Source organism: Rhipicephalus microplus, chromosome 10, assembly GCF_043290135.1.
Source record: "Rhipicephalus microplus isolate Deutch F79 chromosome 10, USDA_Rmic, whole genome shotgun sequence".
NCBI classification, from domain to species: Eukaryota; Metazoa; Arthropoda; class Arachnida; order Ixodida; family Ixodidae; genus Rhipicephalus; species Rhipicephalus microplus.
The window spans coordinates 69,698,820-69,722,746 of record NC_134709.1 but is presented as its reverse complement, the minus strand read 5'-3'; the positions used below and the strand labels follow the sequence as shown (position 1 = coordinate 69,722,746).

General features: G+C 45.5%; 1 protein-coding gene across 2 annotated transcripts in view; it reads left to right on the top strand.

Annotated features, from left to right (window-relative positions):
* The window catches only part of LOC119181311 (receptor-type tyrosine-protein phosphatase T-like), a 174,545-nt gene that overhangs the window by 146,292 nt on the left and 4,326 nt on the right, over window positions 1–23,927 (top strand). For both annotated transcript variants that reach the window (XM_075875795.1, XM_037432519.2), the window contains 8 exons: window positions 2,861–2,996; window positions 4,391–4,540; window positions 8,391–8,490; window positions 8,574–8,650; window positions 11,568–11,696; window positions 15,107–15,232; window positions 17,196–17,347; window positions 19,044–19,179. In XM_075875795.1, the coding sequence (XP_075731910.1) occupies window positions 2,861–2,996; window positions 4,391–4,540; window positions 8,391–8,490; window positions 8,574–8,650; window positions 11,568–11,696; window positions 15,107–15,232; window positions 17,196–17,347; window positions 19,044–19,179 (1,006 nt within the window). The remainder of the gene's footprint in view (window positions 1–2,860; window positions 2,997–4,390; window positions 4,541–8,390; window positions 8,491–8,573; window positions 8,651–11,567; window positions 11,697–15,106; window positions 15,233–17,195; window positions 17,348–19,043; window positions 19,180–23,927) is intronic.

Genomic DNA, 23,927 nt, shown 5'->3' with positions numbered 1-23,927 from the left:
CTTGTTGTCCTCACGTCTGCGGAAACAACCAAAGCTTTACCACCACCCTCCCCTTTGTCCTTCAAAAAACGTGAGGTCATCAAGTCTTTACGTAATAAGCAGAAAATCGTTATTCTTGCTGCTGTCAAAGGCAACACTACTGTTTTACTAGGAACAGAGCACTACGTGAACAAGATATCTGCACGTCAGGGTGCCTTTACGCTTGCCTAAGCAAGGATCCTACTTCAAAGCTTCAAAGAGATCTACAAAAACTGCTTTCTTACATTTATATTATTCAATTTGTATAAACATTTGTACTTTTCAATCTTGTGCACTAACGGCTCCGCTACGGCTTTATATGGCCCCCCAAAAACACATAAACCTTATGTGCATTCGCCTTTGCACGCTATATTCCATTTGACCCATTCACCGTTATTCAAGCTGTCTGACTATCTGCACAGAATTCTCTCCCCTCTTGTTGGCCGGACTCAGACGCATATCAGAAATCCTGCCGATTTTATTGACAAGGTGCGTGACTTGTCACTAGAAGAAGACGAAGTGCTAGTGTCTTGATGTCAAGTCTCTGTTTATGAGCGTATGTACCGTGCTTGCCGTTCAAGTGTGCACAGTGCCCCTCTAGTCAGACGGGACACTACCAAGCCGGACATCATTAATGGTTGCAGACATTACGACGCTTCTCCAGCTCTGCTTGCAGAACACTTACCTAACGTTTTTGGAACAAGATCTCAAAAGAAGGACAAGGCACTGCCATGGGTGCATTCGTGTCTTTCGCCGTCACGAACCTCACCACGGAAGCGATCAAGAGTCGTGCTTGGTCCTCATTTACCGTACCACTGAACAAATTCCCTTGCTGTATATTGACGATTGCTTTTGCATTTTGCGACGTGACGCCTTGTCGGCCTTTCCAACTCAGCGGAATTCAATCGAAGGCTCGATAAAAAGGGAGAGAACAACTTTATTAAAAATAAAGGAACCCAAGTCCGTGTCTACTATAAAAAGGTGGGGGGGGGGGGGGCTATCCATCAGAAATACAAAGAAGTTGAAAATGCTGGAGCAGTGCCTTCATGACGTCTGGGGAGGAGTCCGCCAGCCCTCCTCCAGAGCCGCAGGTCCAAGGTTTATAGGTATGTGCTTGAGGCTCTCGCCCATGGTTGTGCGACCACCTGGACAATCCCGCAGAACGTGAGCATTATCCGGAAAGCCACCACAGACCATGCAAGCAGGAGACCCGTTCTTGCCTTGTATGTAGTGTTGAATGTGTGGTGTCGTTAAAGAGGGAGTTTGGGCACGCCTTATCAGGGTTGTCTCGCGTCTCGTCACGGAGTGAGGAGGATCGGGATCGATTCATGGTTGAAGAAGAATTAGAAGGCGCCTTCGTTTCCTTGACGTCCTCGTAAAACGCGAACACGGGCGCTTGGAGTTCTCTGGCCACAGGAAAAGCACCATGACCGCTACTTCATGCCAAAAGTGATCCTTCCGGCCACTGGTGCTCTGTCGTATCTACACTCTTACAACATGCTAAGTTGACTTGCTCAAGCAAAGAAGACTGACATAGAAACGGGGAGACCATTCAACGGGAGCTCGCCAAATGTGGCTACCCGTCTCAATCATCTATCCAGTTCATCTTCAACTTTCACGGCCGGTTCAACTATAAAAATACAGCATATCTACGAAGTGAATTATTATGAGTGGGGCGAAGCGTCCGTCCGTTTGTCCACTCGTCCAAGCGTCCGGACGGACGGACAAAGGCACGGACGCATGGACGGAAGCACGGACGGAAGCGCGGACGGAAACATGAATGTGCAGACAGACGGACGGACAGAAGCCGGAAGCACGGGATGACCCACGGGTGGACAGAAGCATGAATGCACGTACAGACACACAGGCGAACGAATGCATTGACGAACAGACGTGTGAATGAATGGATACACAGACAGACGGATGGACGGAGAAATGAACGCTTCGCCCTACTCATCATAATTCACTCCGCGGATATTCTGTGATAAGCAATAGAGCCTTTTAGTAATGTTATTTCAAAGTATATATACACACAATGCCACCTGTTAGGCAATTATTACTTATAAACCCACGGAATATCAAACTTCACGCCTGATTTTTTTCTCTAAGAGCGTCGATGCCGTAGGTGCCGAGTTTTAGGGAGGCACTCGCCAGAATCTTACGCTTCGACGACTTGCAGGTATTCTATAAACCAGCGCAAAAACTTCGACACAGCCTTACAAACGTGAAGGACAAGTTAAAGCGGGAGAATTTCCCAGGTGTCGTCGACGAAATAACGTGCTCCGATCGCACGCAAACTTACATCGTCGGCAGCGTAAATTTGAAGAAAAGGTTACGCGAACACTGTAATGACGTGAAAAACAAGAAGATGATGTCAAATACACCTGCCGAGCACGTTGTATCCACGAGTCTTATGGTCAACTGGGAAGATGTCTCAATCTTGACCACCGAAAAGAAACTCTTGCTACGGCTTCATCTCGAATCATTGTTCTTTCAAAAGAAGGCGCACACGCCGAACAAAAGCTGGTAATTTTTTGGCAGTGTATACGCGAAGCCTGGAGTATCTGTTTAGACGACTTTATAAATAAGCGATCTTGCTGCTCATGCTTCATTGGGAACAAGGCTCCAATAGGGGAACCGAAACGTCTTCTGACTATATTTTCACCTTGTTCGGTGCTGTGTTAAATTCGTCCATGTCTTTTACAGGCCAGGCGGGTGTCCGCCAAACTCTCAACGACAATACTTTACCAGACCTATTATTATTGTCGCAACTTCTGCAGAACAGCTTGTTTGTTCTATGACTTCGGGTGAAGTTTGCAACTTAATTTTTTTTCCTTTTCAGTGGGGGCATTGGCCGTACGGGAACACTGGTCTTGGTGGACAGCATGCTCTCTCAAGCAGAGGCAGAGGGTGAGGTGAATCTCGTAGCCCATCTCCACACCATGCGCCAGAGCAGGGTCAACCTAGTCGAGTCCCTGGTAAGAAAATTCCTCATATTTTCTTTCCTCACCTACTTGATGTCCTTGCTTATAACGTGTATACACGTGAAACAGTATCGGCGCACCGGAAATTGCCCACCTATAATGAGTATTTCCTAGAAATCAGCAATCGTGGTGATTTTTACAACGTTGCCTTCTAGGCTAAAGGTAGTTTTTTTTTTTTACGCCATCATGAAAAAAAAATAAGCATGTCCACCAACAATTTGTCGTGAACCTGAACAGAAGAATGTATTCTAACCAAATCGACTTGCGTTTTTTCTGACGCCATTGCGTACTTTTTTTGTTTACTGTGCGATCTCGCAAATCTAAAACAACAAATTTATTTTTGGCATACTGTGCATTTCCATAACATTGTAGAGTTCTAAAATATTGTAATGTGGAACCAAACCTTTGAAAAGTAAGTAACTCAATTCTGACCAACTTCCTTTATGCGTAAAAGTACACATATCTAATGCATTTTATTTATATAATAAAGTGAAGAGCGTTTATTTTCATGTAAAAAAATACTGAAGAAATATTCACATTTCAAAGGAGACGGCGCGCACGCGAGCGCTGTTTCATGTTGCCCACTTTTTCCGGATGCTTGTCTTGTCAATTGCTTTCCTGTTATCTGTTACTGGGCATAGCATCACGTGTTTATTACCTGAGCCCTAAGGTAACCACAACCAGCAGTCGGACATGACTACCATACGGTTGCCTCACCAGGACTGCCAAAGTGCGGCAACCGATCACCTTGGCGACAAAAGAAACACTCGCGTCCATGCACTTGGGAACGTTCTCTGAAGGCGGGATCACCGCCTGTCTGTTGATGACGCAATTCTGTAATGCGCGTCCTTTGGTACAGGCTCTTGTGAATCAGCCGCTGAAGTGCAAATGCTGCAGCCTCCCCAATTAGTGTCCGACTATACTTCCTCATCTATTCTTGTACTGAAGTTCAGAGTTTGGCAGAATCCCACCTTTCCAGGGAATGACGTGGACGAAAAAAATAGTCTGACGTGAACCAAAGTCAAACATATATTCTGAATAAGATGTTTTCCCCCTCACACGGCATCCTTGTTCAGAGCTGAAACGGTCTTTTAGGAATATGTTGTTTTTTACATTGCTTGGTGTTCTGTTTTCTTCTTAATCGTTATATTCCTTAGTCCTGGCCTGAGATTCCTTTAAAAGTGCCATTCGTTTCAGTTGTGAATGGACGCTCTACTACAACCGGCGGTAAAGAAGTGACGCTGACCACTGGCTTCCAGTGGTTTTTTTTTAATAGATTCAGATGCATCACGCTGCGTTTCAGTATAAGCTAACACAACAAGTGCTACGCCTAATTGAAATTATTTAGCCTGCGCATTTATGGCTACAGTATATGACTTTCTTCACAGGAGCAGTACATTTTTGCCTACATGGCTCTGGTGGAGATTCTGTGCTCGAAAAATCACAAGCTCTCCGTCAAAGAGTTCGTGACTTTGTACCAGAAACTTAAGGCCAAGAGTGCATCAACCGGAAAGAGTGCCATAGATCTTGAGTACGAGGTAAGTATTTATTGAATGTTTTATTTTATTCCGTTCTGTGCGTATTAGAAATTCTTATTGCAGAATTTTGTATGTGTTTAACAGAACGTCGGCATGTGTGGCTGTGTGCATGCGTTGATGCAGTGTTGATTGATTTGTGGGGTTTAACATCCCAAAATCTTTGATGCAGTAGAATCAAACAAATGTTGACCGTTCTTGCATTGAGCAATGAACACCTACGACTTTAGTGAGTAGCTGTAGCACTTCAGTAAAGTACAACGCATTTATCAAATTCTATAGTCAAATCAATAGCGCTAAGTCTGCATAACAGTGAGTGTCTCCTTGGTCTTGTCTAATAATTGTTCATTATGTGCGCATAAACACCTCTTTCAGCCCTTAAGAAGTATATAAAATATTTATGTGTTCTTGGCCTTGTTGATGCACACTGGCGCCCAATTAAAATATTGCTTGAAAAATATTGCGAAAAACTTTTGTTGAATGCTCATCGGAAGTAATGTATGACACACCAGCCCCGCTACGGTGGTCTAGTGGCTAAGTTACTCGGCTGCTGACGCGTAGGTTGCATGATTGAATGCTAGCTTCGGCGGTCGCATTTTCGATGAAGGCGGAAATGCTATAAGCCCATGTCATTTGTGCGCCCGTTAAGTAACCCTTGGTGGTCGAAATTTGTGGTGCCCTCCCCTACGGTGTCTCTCATAACCATATGGTGGTTTTAGGACGTTAAAACCCACAAATCAATCAAATCATCATGTATGGCATATCGCTATACTGTGAAGCCATGCCTCGGGCACATAGTTAAGAATGAAATACGCCATCTAAACCAAATGAAACTGGCACAGCCCCAAGCCTTCACGATCTTTCAGCGCGCGCCGTCCACTTATCACCATAGACATGTATGAGCAGAGCTGCCGGCATGCGCCTGATAATGGTGATAACTGCACGGCATGCACTATACCATCGCTAAGGCTTGCCGTTGTACGGCTTTCATTTGACGAAGGTAGTACAGTAATCTTGCTCTGCATTGTACAAAGTGCGGTTGCACGCCAGCCTTTCGCCAGACAAGGGTACTGGCAAGTCATCAATTAACGGACCAGTAAGATCTTCGATATCCCTGGGATTCAGCACATAATGACTCACCCGCAATCATGCTGAGCACTTGCTGAAGAAAGAGCATGAATATTTTGTGCACTAATTATAATTTTCGTGCATGGTATAAAAGAGTGCTTGCTGTCATGTCATTTTATTTGCTCTTCGTTTCCGAGAGTATATACTCCGCTGCGGCAAAATAGAATCGTTTACATTCGTGAACGCTTAGTTTTGTCGCTTCTTTATTTGTCCTGACCTAGCACTCTCTTCAGGATTGCAAAGAAATTCAGGCTATTGTCAAAGACTTAACAACGCAAAAGCTGATGAAACAGCCAAACATTTTCCTTCACTCTGTCTTGTCTCATTTTGAACTCAGGGTCAGATGCAAGCCATTCACATCTAACATCCGCTTCTCTCTCCGGTAAATAGCCCTCGACCTTGTGCGCACACCATGAGTTGGCTTTGACATTCGTCGCACGAGCTTCTCTACCCAAAGAACCTTGTCTTGGCTACTTACGTATCAGTTCTCGCTGACGCTCCAGTTGAAAGCTTTCTTTTTGAAAAAGCACGACTATACCCATGGTCGAATAACAAAGAAAGATCCCCTAAAATATGCAACTCGGTATTTTACCTCTTCTATGAAGGAAACAAAACCAAAATTAGGGAGACGTGTCACATAAAACTTTTAAAACCTAACCATAAAAATTACACATCTTCAGCTGCGGGCAGCATTGGTTATACAACTATGGCTGCCCGTAGGGGGAGATGTGGAGAGGAGGCATCGCGGGAGCTCTGTGGTCGACAATGGCTCTTGATGCAGATTCGCGTCTCCTAGTCGCTTCGGGATTACGAGCTGCCGCTCGACGCTGCCATTTCATATCAACTTTCCGAGTCCAGAGTTCAGGGTCGGCTTAATAACTCTGACGTTCCACTTCGACATGCTGAGCCCGTTCTGGTTCCGTAGAAGTTTTCTCCCGACGTTGACGTTTACGTTAGGCTTCCCTGGCCCAAAGTTCGGGGTACACTTCCCGACGCTGACATTAACCGAGTCTTCCTCTGCTCCGCGCCGGTGGCACGGCCGTTGCAACTATAGTGCCGACATTGACGTTCTTCATAGCGTTTCGCACACCCTTGTTCAGAGGGCGAATGACGCAAGAACAGGGAACGCACGCTTTATACTGCGCCGTGACACTCGTGCCACCCCTTGGTGTACCCTTAGAGAGAGAGAGAGAGAGAGAGAGAGAGAGTGATCTGTATGAAATGATTTGCTGTACTGCACTCGTTCCTGACAGGGGGGAGAGGAGAGTGCGCACCTACGTGTGAGAAGAGAATCAGCTGTGCATGTGCAGTATGTGGTTGTGGATGCCGCACAACGAACACTGCCCCGAGCTCACAGCCAAGTTCTACGATGCTCTCGCATCTTAAAAACTGAAAATAGGAGCATGCCGGGAAGTGAACCTTGCGTGTGATATCGAGAGGTGATCGGCGTCTGAGTAGGTACGCATGTAGACGCTAGGTGTACTCCCTCCTACGTTTCTTTTTTGTTTCTGTTCTTGCACCATATTCAACAACATTAGGGCGCGTGTATTTTATTGTGCACATTCATTCCCTCTCGCTATGTTATAAACTCAGTCTAGGTGCATGCTTTCACTCTTCCCGACTCCGTCCACGTGCTTTTGACGCTTACTCGCCCTCCTCTTGACTACAGTGAGCACGTGCTTGACGCATGCTAAGTGGGACGTTCAGGCACCTTCATTTCAACCAAATCGTATGTAAAATCCGAAGACTTCTTTCGTAGGAAACCACGTTAAACGGACAAATATGCCTAGAGATGAAGAGCAGAGCATCTCGACGCTGCCATATATTGCGGCGTAGATCCAAGAACAACCTAACGTGCCAGCTGCTCTTCCTCGTTCTTCTCTTCGTCTCGGCCACGCAATCCTAACTGTTTTAAACACCGTATTTGACTACTGACAGTTGCCCAATTTGTACAGCACATTCACACTGGTTTTGTGGTACGCGTACTGTCGTTCAAGAATGCTTCTGCAATTTTTTACCCCACCACAAGGTAGTTGTGATGCTTGCCCAACATCTAGGACACATACATACTGGGAGCTGGGAACCGGGTCTCACCGATAGTTCCGGCAAATTTTTCACAAAAAAACAGCACAACTGAACTAACGTGGGGCTTAAAGCTTCGGAGTTAGGCAGCGCTTATTAATGTATACTGAAGTATTCATGATCAAAACGCAGTTCAGTTATTTATAGCAGGAGGTAAAGGACGTAATCCCCTTAAAATCCCACAGTAAATTCATAACGCACCTTCATGTCTAATGGTGCACTTCCAAAATATTCAATAATTGTTTGAACATTACAACATTGAGAGTGAAATTTTAACTTTCAGTTGATCTTGATTTTACACACCATTTGGTTGTGGAATCATGTGCTAGATTTCATCGGACGCTTTTCGAATCATGATGAATTTATTCACCTGCTGGTTGCACACTTTCATTTGGTCATCACCTAATGCACATGGCGTAAATATTAATCAAGCTGTGTATATACCTATTATTCATGTAATACTAGTTATGCACCATAGTACAGACTAAGAATTTGGATTTCGCGCAATAAGTACAGTGTTTGAATTTGTTGTTCTTGTTCTTTGATTATCTGTAGTTAAACTGAAACCTCCTCTACGCGATATGATGCGGGCCTTTAAGGTGTTTAATATAAATATAACGGTCTCTTGCTATCTCTTCTTCAGGAACTAGCCCGAATATGCCCACTTCCTGACCCGGAAGAATACAACACTGCACGGGACACAAGAAATGCGGCCAAGAATCGATCGCCTAAGATTCTCGCATGTAAGTCTAGGTAGAACTTTTTAGGTGTTTATTCAAATGTAATGTGTTGCTGACGCCTGCTGTGCCTTATCTATTCTTCATAGGTGACAGCAGGAGGCCCTTCTTAAGTGTCACAGCTGATGGATCCAAGACAGACTACATCAACGCCATTTATGTGGATGTAAGTGAACGAAAACAATATATATATATATATATATATATATATATATATATATATATATAAACTATAGCATTCCACAATTTCTGTGTTATGAAGCCATACTCCAGCTTTTGCACTGACACAGTAATTAGTATCCACCCTAAAAAAAGCCCTGTGCTGACAATGTTGACCCAGCTAATTCACCGCTTTTTGCGAAAGCCATATTTTCCATTCATCGCTCTCGCACACCTAATTATGCGCAACGCGTCCTAACTTTCCGAAATGCATACATTTACTGGTCTGTTCAAGTCGACTTCTAATCTCCATAAAAAACGTTGTAGATGAGCACCGGACAAGCCTGGTGAAAACGCTTGGTTATGACATCCAGGTTAATACGTCCCGAAACTACAATACTATTATGAGTGGCGCCGTAACGAAGAGCTCCGGAACTTTTGACCATCTGGTGTCCTTTAACATGCACTGAAATCGTACAGAACATGGTCGTCTGCTATGTTACCCTAATGTGACCACCACATACCTTAATGTGACCACCGTGAAATGTGACCACCGTGGTCGCGACCGAACCCGCACCCTTTGGGTTGGCAGCCGTGAACCGTAACCACTCTTCCACCGCGGTAGACAATAGATGGCCCAGGCTGACCTAATCTTCCCTAATTGCTGATTTATTCCACCACTACTGCAGAATCTTTTACAAGCTTTATTACAATAACGAACGTGAAGACAAGGAATCGCTAAAGCGCAAATCTCTACGAGTTGTTCTAGAGGTGTGCATATTTATGCAGAGAACATTTCGTCATCGATTGTAATGTAACCGTTCTTGTTGAGAATATATTTCTGCTTACTGAATTCAAAGTGTAGCTTTTTTTTTATTTGCCATATTGAATGCCTGTGTAAGCAATCGAGGGTTTTTCCCTGGCCGGGCCGCAAATATTTTAGAAACAGGCGTACTCCATTCAAGCTGAGTGTTTCACTTCTAATTGTTGCCATTTTTTTTATCTTCAAACAAGAAAACGGACTTTGAGAAGGGACACAAATTGCATGGCTGATCTACACAATTGCTACTACCTGATAAAATGTAAAAAAGGCTTATTTGCAAAGCACCTGTCAAAATGTACTTTTTGTGGCTGTTTCACATTGATACCTACGACTCTGTTTCAATGAAAACTTTATGTTGTGGCTAACTAGTGTATAGTCTACTTATCAAAACCTAAACATCAAAGGGTGCGCCAAGTGTGTCTCGTACCCTAGAATCGTCGGAATTCTCCAACCAATCTTCAGTGTGCAGAGTTATGGCCATGCAGCTTTTCGAGGGCAATGACTGCGCAGACCACGTTTTATTTTATTAGATGTGAAACAGCTTGTGGTGGAGCTCAATCTGGTTGTTTGTGGCGTGACCACCTTTACAGGGCATGCGCAACAGCCAGTCCCAGCACTGCCAGAACGCACTCACGCACTAGCGCGTTCTGGCCCATGTGACTGTGTAATAGGCTGCAGCCTCCCTCCCCCCTCACACTCTCACAGCAATCATGTGATGGCATTGGGGAGCGAGATATTTCAGATTCTCAATGAACGCACGTTCTCCCGTGTGGCGTTTCGAACCTGCGTGGCGTGTTGCAACAAGAGTTCGGGACTAGTAACAGCAACAGAAGCTAGAGTGAATTCATGGCGTGCTCCATTTTCAAATGTGCGTTATCATCGGGCAAGAGGTTCGTGATGAGCGGAACATTAAGTCAACCCATGCGCCGTTTCGCATGCTACTGATGGTGGCTTTTAGTGGGAGACAGTGCAATTTTCTTTGCACTCGCTGCTTACCGCATTTAATCTCGGAAAGCTGATGGCCAAAGGCAGGCCACTTTGAAAAGTTGTTGTGATGATCCATTAGGCTGGATCAGATTGGTATACAGAACAGGTTGGTATTAGCAGATAGTTTAACTTTTCTAGGACGCTCATCCATCTTGTTCTGGTCGCTATGTTCATACTTGTGAACATTGTGGATCAAAAAGCAAATATTACTAATATCGGCTGTGCAAAATCTATTCACCAGTATTAGGTGGTGTATTCATTTACTGGAAAACACATAGACGCGCAACTGTAAAGATTTCAACGTTTCTTACGCTGCGCTGAAAATGTGATGATATCCGTGAAATGACGGGTGTTTTTAACGCTTCGCTCAAAATACGACGCTATGCCCGAAAAAGCACTCTGCCGACGACGTGGTTCTGCCACTTACCAGCGGCCCTGGTGTTTGTACAAACTCACGTTCCCCGACACTATACACTGTCAGATGACGTCGTTAACTGACGCAGCAGGTGCGTACAGAAGACTGTTGTCTTTCGACGGTATTTGCAGCCTGGCACGCAGATACGTGACCGATTTTGCTTCTGGACTTTGCCAATAAGTGATAAGTGGGAGGCACTATACAATGAAACTTGCGCCCTCTTGCAAGTATGCAGTACCAATCAATCAATCAATCAATCAAACTTTATTTCAGGAATGCATACATTACATGAATAAAATTCTACAGTACAGAGGAAGTCCCGAAGTTAAAAAACTGTCGGGGGGACTTCCGTTAGAGAATAAGTAAATTGCGATAACAATGCAGCAAGCAGTGAAAAACACTTTGTACGAATTAAACAAAGAATGGTTAAAATTTTATAATAACAAGGCAAGAAAAGTTCTGTGCAACAGCAAGTGGTATAGTGAGTAAAAGAAATACTAAAATTAGGAGTAAGGCACGACGGCAGAGTTTAGAAAACACGTTTTGTGATTAGGTACTCTTTAAACATTTTGCAACCATGCCTACTCCTATGGCTGTGTTGGCGTAACAATGTTTATCGCCTATTGTCTGCAGCAAAGACAATCGGCTGGCGTCGCATTCATGCAGTGAGTGATTGATGTACGTGCCATTTTCGTGCAGGGTTTCAAGAGACGAAAAGCGTACCTCGTGACACAACTGCCTCTACTAGAAACCATCGACGACTTCTGGGAAATGTTCGCCGCCAGTGGGTCTGTCACACTCGTCACACTCGGTCCTCTCCAAGATGAGGTAATGGGATGGGACCTTTTTGCATCCATCATAAGCCCGAATGTATATTGGTAATCTCGTCCACATCCCCGTGCCGGTTCTGGTATATAACCTATGCATGAGAAAACATAAGGGAGATAAAGTGACTTGGTCCCCTATTCTTTAAAATGAAATGAGTCGCAGGCAAAAGCAACGTTTTGCTTCTTTTCAGTAGACTGTATTGAACAAATGGTTTCACATCGCTTTTCAAAAGGCTGTAGGCTGGTGTGATGGTTAAGGACGTTCGTCACTGTGTTTGTTGATAGCGGACGAAAAAGGATTAACATCAACAATGGATGCGAACAAAAGAAGCGTTATATTATACGCTAGAGAACGAAGTGGCAGGTGAAAATAAAACTATATGTCCAACCCTACACGCCAAGCGTCACGCAACATGTACGAGAGTCAGACCTCTAGCATTCGGAGAGCTCGCGGCTACGCTTACTCCGAGTCCAGCGCGTAGAGTTCTCAGTTCGCAAGAGGAAAACGCTGCCTCACAGTTTGGGTCCCCGTCGTCTCGACATGATGCGATCGTCGACGTGCGCGAGGGCAAAGGTGGCACGGCTGGAGCGGCTGGAATGGCTGACGGCACACGGATGCGCTACCGTGTGCAGCGCCGTTTAGTCAGACGTCGCGGCCAGCAGTCAGGGTCGCAACTCCTGAGGTTCAGGGTCGGGCCCCGGCTCACGAGGACCACGCCCAGTAGGCCTCGCCCACGAACCTGCTCCCGGCCACTGCACCCAGGCAGGAGCCGTTCAGCAGGTCCCGTCCTTGCACCTTGCACCGGCCGGCGGACTCGACCCCGAGCGAACACGCCGGAGCTCGACCTGGCCGACACGTACGAGTCCCACGTCCGGTTCAGGATCGCTCCCAGGAACTCGTCCTCTCGAGCGGCGCACTGCTTCCTCTGCCTTCGTGGCCTCCACGCTCGAGCTCTCTTTACGGCACGTTCCTTCTTCTTGGCCAGGGCCCCGCCAGGTACCATCGGGTTCACCCTGCAGCTCATGAGCTCGTGGCCCACGTCCGAGTCTGGCGCGTCGCTCGGCACCGCTCGGCGACCCTAGATTTAGCCAGCAACTCCCCTGGCATCTGAATCCTCGGCCACCCTGAATCCTCGCCCGGCTCCGTGCTCCTCTGTGCGCACTCCCGCGTCGCGCCCGGCAGGACATCTCGCTCGTCTCTTGCCGAAGTGCGACGCTCTGGTGACACCGGCGCTTGATGGCGTGGGTGCGGCCACGGAGCAGTCAACCCGCATCGGAGACGCGATGCTCCATGCGGGGCATGGCCAGCCCGTCCAGCGAAGAGCGTGCGCCGAGACGCGATGCTCGACGCAACCGTGACCATTAGCCAGGCCACGTTCATCGCTGTGTCGAACGGCTGACCATGGAGACGCCTCGCCGAGATCCGCGATGCCCTCGGCAAGGAAGAGAACAGCAGGCCAGGCCGCGCCCCGAGATGCAGTACTCGTGCCGGCAACGCCGCCCCAGCTGGTAGTTGGACGGCAGTAGCGTGGACGGCCGCGTTCCCTGGCCGGAACCTGGATCGCCTGCGTCCGACGCTTCGGCCCGCTGTCTCCCGTCTGCCGCTGCTTCGGCTCGTCCCCAGCCACAAAGCCCACTGCCACGTGATGGTCGCACGTGGCCCAATCGTGGCACGCCACCTCTATGGGCCACCACTGGTCATGAGCTGATTGGCGCACAGTTGCCTCGTAATCGCACGTGCCTTCTTCTCTTCTTCATTTCTTGTTGTCGCCTTCGTGCCACCTGCTCTCCGCTCGTCTTCTTCAGTTCTGGTTTGATGCTCCTCGGCGTCTTTAAGTCCTTTCCTTACAGCTGGTAATCAAAACAAAATTCTATGAATGATAACCATGTGGGCTAAGACTGTTGTGAATGTTCAAACTGGTTCACATCTGGACGAAAGAAAAGGCGGCATTTGAAGCTCTCCGGAGCTTTTCAAAGTTTGCGAGTATGTATGTATGTATGTATGTATGTATGTATGTATGTATGCATGTATGTATGTATGTATGTATGTAGTATGTATGTATGTATGTATGTATGTATGTGCGTACGTACGTATGTATGTACGTATGTATGTGCGTACGTAGGTACGTTCGTATGTACGTATGTATCAGGGTTGCTGTTCGATTGATTAAAAAAGAGCCAGACATCAAGCTCAAAGTAGCGAATGTAGCCAAGCCACTATTTCTTTATCACCAAATTTGCAGACATATGGTAGAAAATTGGTGTTACGACAAGAGCTTTCACTGTTTTTCAACAATGAACCATATCATTTACAAAAAGCAATGGAATATATGCGAGAGCACAGCTTTATTTTTTTTGTTGCTCAGCCTTTAGGCCATGAGCAAATTCTAAATAATTGAACAAATTATAACTTCCATGTTCCTGAGTATACGCTTTGTATATTGTATGAATTAATTCCCAGAGACCGCATAAGCTGAAGCAAACTCGCGGGTGGGTATGTCAGTGGATGTTAATCGTATAATAATCACTAGCGCAACCGGTTCGATAGAGGCAGAACAAAAGGACATGGTGAATATTTTATTATTCTGTGTGTGGATATAAGTTTAGGGAACAGTTTGTAATTGAAGATACTGCTTTTCCTGGTTATGTGTTGATCATGGGCATATAGTATAGCCATGTTAAACGGGAGAGCATTAAATACATCTGTACAAACCCGACCGACAGTATTTTGCGAGACCACCCTGTGTCTATGGGATGACCGACAACGCGCTTTGCGACGCCTGTGGTACCGAGGCGACATTGCAGCATGTCTTTCATGACTCTGCTCGCTGCGCTGTTCACAGACAACCCCTCTCATTCGCTTTCACTCGTATCTACGGCAGAATGATGACACTAACAACTATTCTCCAATGTCATCCTGAAACTTCAGCAAGAAGTCAAGCAAACTAGGCATTGCTGAAATTCTCAACAACAGACTTGCACGAGTGACTGTAGACTGTGATGCCGTAATAGGCTGAGACAGCCGCCCTGCGCTGTGACGTTGTGTGTGCGTGTGTGCTCCTACTTTATTATCGGTGTTTCTTAACTCTTCTTTTAATCTTCCCTTCCCCTGTGCAATGTAGCATGCCAGTTATGCTAAACTGGTTATGATTCCTGCTTGTCTTCGCACTCGTTTTCTTTTTTGATATTAGAATTATCCTTCATAAGCTTCAGATCGTCCTTGTGCATAATGCGCCTCAATAACCCTTGTTTTGCTTTTCCTATTTGTTTACTGGTTCTTGATTTTCCTTTATTATGACACTTTCAATCACATTATTATGATGTTCGGAAAACTGGCTCCAATGTAGCCTGCATTTTCCTGTTTTTCGTAAGAAATACTAGTAGCATTATGTTTTCCTCACTTTCTAATAGACGACACCACAATTCTGGCCGAGCCTGAAGACCACAATCAAATACGGAAAGGTTGTTGTTGAGCAGACCGACAGTCAAGACTTTCGAGGCCTCTTGGTGCGAACATTTAAGGTCGTCTACGGGTCGGTATGTATAAATTCAAATATTTTACCGATACTCGTCGCCTATGATTCTTTGGTTTCGAAGCATTTGTCAAGACTACGACTCATAATTAAGCGCGAGGTATTAAATTAAGTTGAATTTTATTGACATAAACTGTTTACAAAATGCAGTAGCGTAATAGATTCATCTCAATCCTTAGCCGAAGGCTAGTAGAAAACCATTCAAAAGTATTCGGTAAAAAAGGCTTGTCATCTACGAAAACAAAGAATACAAACACAAATATTTCAATACAGTTATAAGGCACGAAAACCTGATTGTAACATGGTGTATTCACAAAGCTTGCCAAATTCTCATACGTACGATGATTTATTTTCTCTCCAGTTTACAGTCGTTGACTTGGAACCAAGAATATTAACGATCTGGTGTCATTATTTGCGGGGATCAAACTGGTAACCACACTAATACTGAACCGACAGTCTTAGCATAGTGCGCATACGTTGAAAAAAAGACAGGAAGTTTTTTAGACAAGCTAGTCGGAGTTAAGTACACTGAGGTCTATATAGTCTCACAACGCATGTAACAATAAAAATTAATTTTAAGCAATTGCGATCGTTTACAGCCTGCAGAACCTCCTTATTGTTGCTGCAAGAAGCGATGTGTCAACCACTGAACAACGGTTGTTTGCAAGCACTAGCTGCTGTGATCAAAGAAATGCCTCTGAAAAGAAGACATCAAAAAGAATCCTTCTAAAAGCATGCCTACGAGACCTTGCGTTTTCATTTTCTGAATGTGTAGAGATAAGGATCCATCAATCTTACTTGAATTTCTACAAACAGCTTCGTCACAGAGGGTAATGCGAGAAAGGTGCAAAGCTGCAAAACTCGAGTAAGTTTCAGCAGAGTGCCCAAGCATTTTCGGTTGACGTTCTAAACACTCAGCGTTAAAGAGGTTAAAGAGCTCATTAGGCAGAAATTCCGGTGTTGGTGCCATTTCTCGGGAGATAAAAGTCGTGATCTTGTTCGTGACCGAAATATCATGAAAGATGCGAAAAATTATATAATTTTGCTTTCCCGGCCCACGTAAGGATTGAACACAGCTTGTCTGCGTGGCAATCAGGTGTTCTGTCAGGTTGACACGGTATTTGTTGAAACTCCTTTGGAAAATACGCCATAGCATTGCCACGTACTGGAATGTAATGTGCCATTCAACTTCCTGAAAACCACCATTCTATTATAAGAGACGCTGCAGTGGAGGGCTCTTGAAATTTCGACCAGCTGGGGATTTTTAACGTGCACCCAAATCTGAGCACACGGGCCTACGGCGTTTTCGCCTCCACCAAAATGCAGCCACCACAGCCGGGATTTGATCCCACGACCTGCGGGTCAGCAGCCGAGTACCTCAGCCACAGACCACCACGGTGGGGCTGCCATGTACTAAAAGGAGTGGTTTTAATGCATGTAATAATGCGCAGCAGAAGCGCAGACTCAAGCCAGGTGTCAAAAAATAATTGAGCAAGAAGTAGGCACTTTTTAGGCCAAGCTATTGCAAAGCACTCCGACGTATTTAATAATTATCAACAGCAGAAGCATCAACAATGTCAACAGCTACGTAGATTTGCATGTTCCCCGACGGACAGGTAGTGGATCTTTCCCTGATTCGCAAGAGAAATAATTATAGCGTAGTGGGCACTTATCAGGTGTGTTGGCTATATGCATTGAATAACACTTTGATGTAACCAATGTTGTGTGTGCAGTCGTTCGTTTCTTTGCAGCATGGTTGACGCATGCAAGCACCGACAACCGGTGTTGGCTAGCGATTCATCAGCCGACGCGCATAAGGCCCGATTACGCGAATCACGATCCACTCTTCAAGGCAAAGCTCAACTGTCCCCAGTATATTACAATTTCAGTCGCCGCAACGGCCAATACTCAATTGGTTGAACGTAGCACCTTCTTGATTTGTCCATGTGGTCTGTTTCGTTATGCAGCGACCAGCCCGTATACTGAAGCAGTTCCACTCACAGTCCTGGAACAGGGCAAGCACTGTGCCCAGTTCCTGCGACCTAGTACTAGAGATACTGCAACACGTCGACCGGTGGCAGATGCAAGCCGAAGGAAGAGCAGTCGTGGTGCAATGCCTGTGAGTACGAAGAAAAATGAATGGAAGTACTAGAAGCTAATTAGTTATTACCAGCTGTCACTATTATTGTTAGTTTTCATTAGCCATCACCTATATACCTAACTAATATAGCACACTATATTATGTGACGTAGATAAAATACCCATCCGAGAAACTAAAAAAAATCCTATTGTTAAAGCTAGTGGTCACTGAAAATAACTCAATTAAGCGCGGCCCTATTATTGGTACAGTGGTCACAGTACTCAGCTGCTGAACAGAAAGTTTTGTGTTCAATGCCGACCACGGCTGTCGAATTTCAATGCAGGCAAAGTGATGAACACTTGCGTACTGTGCGAAGAAATTCTCAGAGAGCTCGACTAAGATGTACCTCAGAATCCTATCGTGATTTTGGCACGCAAGACAATGCCACCTATGTATATATTAAATTAGACAGAAGTTCCATGTCTCTGTCCACTTGCGTGTCATGGCACTGCCCCGTTTTCTATAAGGTGCTACTTTCTAGTAAAGAAAGCTTCCAAAAAAAGCGTACATGGGTGCGACTGTTGCATTATTAATGCATATACCATTTTTTTTCTTACATGAACGATAATTCAGTGGTGAATTGAACTCTTTCTTCCAGTGCAGTAATATTCACCACGGCGAGCTACATCTCTTGCTCCATGAAAAATTAGGTCTCTTTTCCTTAATGGGTTTCTCAGTGAGCAAGCACCAAATACGCACAATTCAAATTGAAGGCTATGAGCTTCCTTGAAGTAACGAAATCCTCGGCACTTGTTTTATGGGGGGTGACGCTATAAAGCAGAACGCAAGTCTGAGCTGATATTCATTGTGGTGGTACAAGTAGAAACGATATTAAAATGAGCTCAGAGTATGTCTTATGACTGATTGTACAAAATGCGGGACATAATAAAAGATGCTAGAAAGTCACCTACCGGTGCCGTTGACAAAGTATTTCAGTGCTTACTTGTGAGAAGAAGGCTGGTCCAGTTTGAAGTTTTTCATTCAAAATCGGTTGCCATGATGTTTGAAAAGCTCGGGGTGTGTTCAATGCCACCTATGTAAATCGCAGCATTCGAAAACCAAGGTGCAAGTTTCAATGGCACAGATCAGTAAAAATATGTTGCAAGTGGCCAAAAACTTAAATTGCAATATACCGTATAGCAGAAGCCGGCGTTCGAGTCACTATTACTAATGTTCAAGCATTCGATGTACTTTACGAAGGACAAAGAAACATTTAAGCGTAAGTTGCTAACTGTCCCACATCACAGCGCCTCTTCCGCGGCTGCCCTCGCTAGAATGCGTTGAGAACTTCTCTGGCAGCTGCTCCAACTCGCATAGATCAGGGACCGACAACAGCAGAAACCATGCTCGAATGTGGACTTGTGAAGTGATCAGGGTGGAAAGGAGGCGAAGGCTGTGTTCAACTTCTTGAATGCAACAGGCTTGCACCAGCGATTATAGACTTATAGTATTACGACAGCTGTGAAGTGTGACTTCGTGTGTGCGTGCTCTCTCCACTCTCTTTCTGTTTGCTCACTTTCAAAATTCTCCAACTCCTTTCCTCTGTGAAGTGCAGAATACCAGTCCTCCTAGCCTGGTGCCATTCCTTCTCTTCCTGTTCCTTCCTTCATTCCTTCCGCACACTCCAGGAATTTCAGCTTTGAAAATATTGCACTAATGATGCTGTCGCTTTCAGGGATGGCTGCCAGGAAAGTGGTCTGTACTGTGTGTGTGCAGCGATATGCGACCAGCTGAAGCTTGAACAGGAGCTCGACGTGTTCCGATCCGTGCGCAACGTGCGCTGTAGCCGTCCTGAATTCATCGTCGACTCGGTAAGGCAAGCGAATGAACTGAGCAGTGCCTTAAATCACAATGCTGGACCTAATGAAGCGTTGTTATTCTTGCAGCAAGGAAATAAGTCATATTTGAAAACAGTGTGATACAACAAGGACGAGGACAGACCAAACAGGACTAGTGCTGTCTACAAACTACTGCATTTATTTTTGCAGTAAATATACAGGGTGTCCCAGGTAACCTTAACCAGAGTTTGAAAGTATGCAGACACACGCAATTACGACGCAACCAAATAGATGTTGCTCACCTTTGTCTGGAGTTGGACTACTTTTGTGTTCTCAAATATTGTTCAAATCTATATGTTTCATTAACCAACTTTTCAAGAAACAAAGAGGCAAACAATTTAATGAGCAAATTTTAGATCAGTTCGCAAAACATCCGATTGGACAGTTTTGAACTTGATATCTATTAAGTGTTAGTGTTTTTTGCTAATTACAAATACCCGCGAAATACAAAAAATATCACGCGACACCCGCCCGTGCGCAAATGTACGCAATGATTCTAAAGCTCCCTAAAGTTCCGCGTACGAACGACCATAGCACTTGTCTGACTACGCTGTCTCGGCAGGGTTGCAACAATAGTGGTGACTTTACAATGAACACGTTTTGTTATCGGCTACAAAAACGATAATCACTGTGACTGCTTATCGCTGTCATGAACCGGTGCGAGGAAAGCGTGTCGTTCATCAGGGAGCACTACAATCATCGTGCGCACTGACTCGCGAGCAGGTTTGTCACGAGGTATTTTTTTTGTATTTTGGGGGCATTTGTAAGTAGCAGAAAAACAATAATACTTAACAAAGTTCAAAACTATCTATTTGGACGTTTCGCAAACCGATCTACAACTTTCACATTAAAAATTTTTATCCGTTTTCGTTCCTTCCAAGCTAGATAATTAAACAGATCTAATAAAACAATATTTGAGAACAAAAAATAGTCCGACTAACTTCATGCAACGGTGAGAAACATGCACTTGATCGGGTCGTAATTACGTGTTCCGGCATAGTTTTAAACTCTGGCTAAAGTTACGTAGGACACCCTGTACATATGCATTCTGGAAAAAAAACAAAGAGGAGTGGGAGATTTTTCGAAAACACGGGCGCATGCCTGGATAGTGTTGAACACTCAACTGCGGAGTTGACTGCTTTGCCTCTTAATGTAATAAATAAGGAGTATATACATGAATGACCTGCAATATGAATAGTATAACTGTCAGTTCAAGCGCACAAATAAACAGAAAGGAAGAGAGGACGAGCGCTTTCTCGCAAATAAACAATTTATTAGAAAGGGAAGAATTTATAAACAGGCAATCAAAAGCAACGCATACGTGTTCAACATGAATGTGCAACATGAATGGAAAACGCTTGGCATCTTTCGCGGGCCCAGTTATCTTAGTGACGGCGCACCGCGCTCACCTGGTGGAAATTTGAGGTGACCGACATTCAGCACGATGTATTGCGACGTTTTTTACTATTTTAGTTATAATGTAGCTAGAACGTTCACGCAAGTAATCGTTCACACAGCGGTTGGCCTGTCCAATGTGCGAAGATTGTGCGAACCCCTCAGATAACACCTCAGAGACAACCTTGCACAGAACAAAGCGAGTGAAATGTTATTTCTTGCACACCTGACTTGCTGGATTTAGGTCGTTAACTCAGCGGCACAGCGAAAGAAGTGTAATGGGTACTCAATAAGTTACGTTTCAACTGGCGCGTGCGGAGGCTTTCTTAAAGTTTGGCACGCCTTGTTGATAACTTATCAACGCAACCTTTAGTCCGTTATCGGATGACCAGAAAGTTGATGAGCGCCTCTAATAGAGTGATATGTTGGGTTTAACGCCTTAAAACCACCATATGATTATGAGACGCCGTAGTGGATGGCTCCAGAAAATTTGACCACCTACACTTTAAACAAAAGTTAGCCGAAATGGGAGTTTCTCCAGCACATGAGCCCACAAAACTCCCCTGCCCCAATTATTTACTCCCTGGTAGGGAGTGAACTCGGCCCATGTCATCGTAAAACGCCCCCTCCTTAATCACAGAGTTTATGAACGACATGACTTTGTTAAATTCCCCAGGGAGTTTCAGGTCACGTGGTTACAACCTATCTATAGGAGCTTTAAAAACCCTCTTTGGGCGTGACGTGTGTGTGTGTGTGTGTGTGTGTGTGTGTGTGTGTGTGTGTGTGTGTGTGTGTGTGTGTGTGTGTGTGTGTGCGTGTGCGTGTGCATGTGCGTGTGTCTGTACGGGCATATGTTTGCACGTCGGTGTGAAACACATGTGATTTGTGTGGCTAACCGTGTAAGCATCTGTCAACAGGCAACGAAGTTATAAGTGCAGCGAAGAATAGCAACGACCGGTTGGTATTTACTGGGAACATTTCAATATATTTCGCACCTTAAACCACGCTGCACATCGGTCCGATTCCTCAACGAAACGTCCTGAATGCCACGCTTCAAAGGGCCGAGTAACAAAAAACTTCGAAGAATAAATTAATGGTAGCAAAAGTAAGCTGTTACGATCGTCAGCGGCTGCTCCTGGAGTTTCACCATTAGAAACTTCGAAGTGGTCTGAAGTAGGCTTCGCTCGACTACGGCAGGCTGGCCGGCAACCGGTCTGAGAGTTGCGCCGGCGACGCGCTCGCCCCGTCTCTGCCAATAGTGGCTTCTCGGAGTGTCACCAGTATTTCACCGGCTGTAACATCTAAGTGGTAAGAAGGCCTCGCTATGCCGTCGGTATCAAGCCGGCATCGTATCGAACTCGCACTGTGCGCTGGCCACCGCGGCAAGCGCTACGAGCTAGCACCGACCACCGGCGATGCAAAGAATGTGCTTCACAAAAAATGAAGGCTGCTGGGATGTATAACAGTCTTCTGCGCCTTGCGACCGCAGCTGTCAATGACTAACTACATGGCGAGCGCCGAACGAGGCGGAGTACGATCGTCAGCGATTGCACCGTAAAACTTCGAAGCGGTTCGAAGTATATAGGCTTCGCTCGACCACGGCAGGCTGGCCGGCAACCGGTGTGAGAGTTGCGCCGGCGACGCGCTCGCCCCGTCTCCTCCGATAGTGGCTTCTCGGAGTGTCACCGGTATTTCACCGGCTGCAACATCTAAGCGGTAGGAAGGCCTCGCTATGGCGTCGGTATCAAGCCGGCATCGTATCGAGCTCGCACTGCGCACCGGCCGCCGTGGCGAGCTCTGCGAGCTATACATGCAATGCATGCGAGCAACGGGAACAGCGACTGCGAACCGTCTCATTCGTTTAAGTCTATCGCTCCGTAGCTTAAACTGCGTGGATAGCGGACACCTATTTCTGTGCATGGGAAAAACGAGACGTAAACTGCACATCAGCAAGCATTTTGTGATCGCCAGCTGTCATTCATCGAATCACCGTGCCGTACTCGTGAGTGAGGCCTAGTCGTCGAACGCGGTAGCGGCGGTATACCTCGGTTCATCGCTGGAGCTGCTGAATGTGCCTCGTTAATGTGTTCATTCAAGGCCGCGCGCACTTTGTGTATGATTCAGCGCATTTTACGGGTCCACAAACAGCACTGCTGATGCGAATTCAGCCTGTACGACAGAGCGTCAACTGATAAAACTTTTTCGTTATAGTAAAAAAAATATTAAATATTAGGCAGGATTAGGATAAAAGGCATGTGTGCTGAAGTGCTTACATCAGACCACCGCAAGTTCATACTTACGCCGTGCGTATTTATTGCTTAATTATTAGAAAAAAAATCATTCACCTGGGCTACAGGAGGTCAGAATGTGGTGCCTATATATACTCGGTGACTATATGGTAGGTGTGTACTGCGTGTGGCAAGCTGTGGTGAGTACGAGTGTTGTGATATTACGGGAACGTTGTGATAATGTTTGTGTACTGTAATCATTGTTGTGCGTATTAAATGTAATGTAATTAAAGTTACGCTTGCGCATGGTACGGCTGCTGACGTAATTTTTTTTCTCGGTCGATGCAAAAAATTTACTCCCATACTGACCTGAAAAAGTTCCCCTATGGATGTAAATAAAAACCCCCCTGACACCATGCGAAAACCCCCTTCTGATGGGGAGTAAATTTTTTACTCCCAGAGACGGGTTTTTTAAAACTCCCATCTGGATGTGCGCTAGAGGACAAGGTCATTTACTCCCATTTCGGCTTATTTCTGTTTACAGTGTAGGGTTCTTTAACGTGCCCCCAAATGTGAGCACACGGGCCTACATCATTTTTGCCTCCATCGGAAATGCAGCCGCCGCAGCCGGGATTCGATCCCGCAACCTGCGGAGAAGAGTGCTTATACTCTCTTGGAATAACTTCTATTAAATCGTTTAATAACTGTTCCGGAATCCCTGCCGTCGTTATTTTGTGAACTTTATGTCAGCCCAACTTAATCAGGCGTTTTTTATAGCATACAGTGCTCTGGCACGGCGCTTTCACGTTACCATTGCGCTGTCTCGAGCAGGCCGACCGATAGTGTTGACAGTAAGCACCCCACTCTTCCACTTACGTCTCAGCACTGCAAGCTTGTCAAACGCGTCATAACACTGTGTGCATGAAAAACGCCTCAATTAGGTCTCATTGACATCAAATTTTAAAGCACTTCTCTAATCAAGTGCATGGATTCGCAACAGTAGGCTCTCCTGAACAGTTCTCACCTGGTTTAGCGGAAGTCATCCTAATGAAGTAGAGGCGTTCTGCGAAAACCACCCCACCATCCAACGACAGAGTG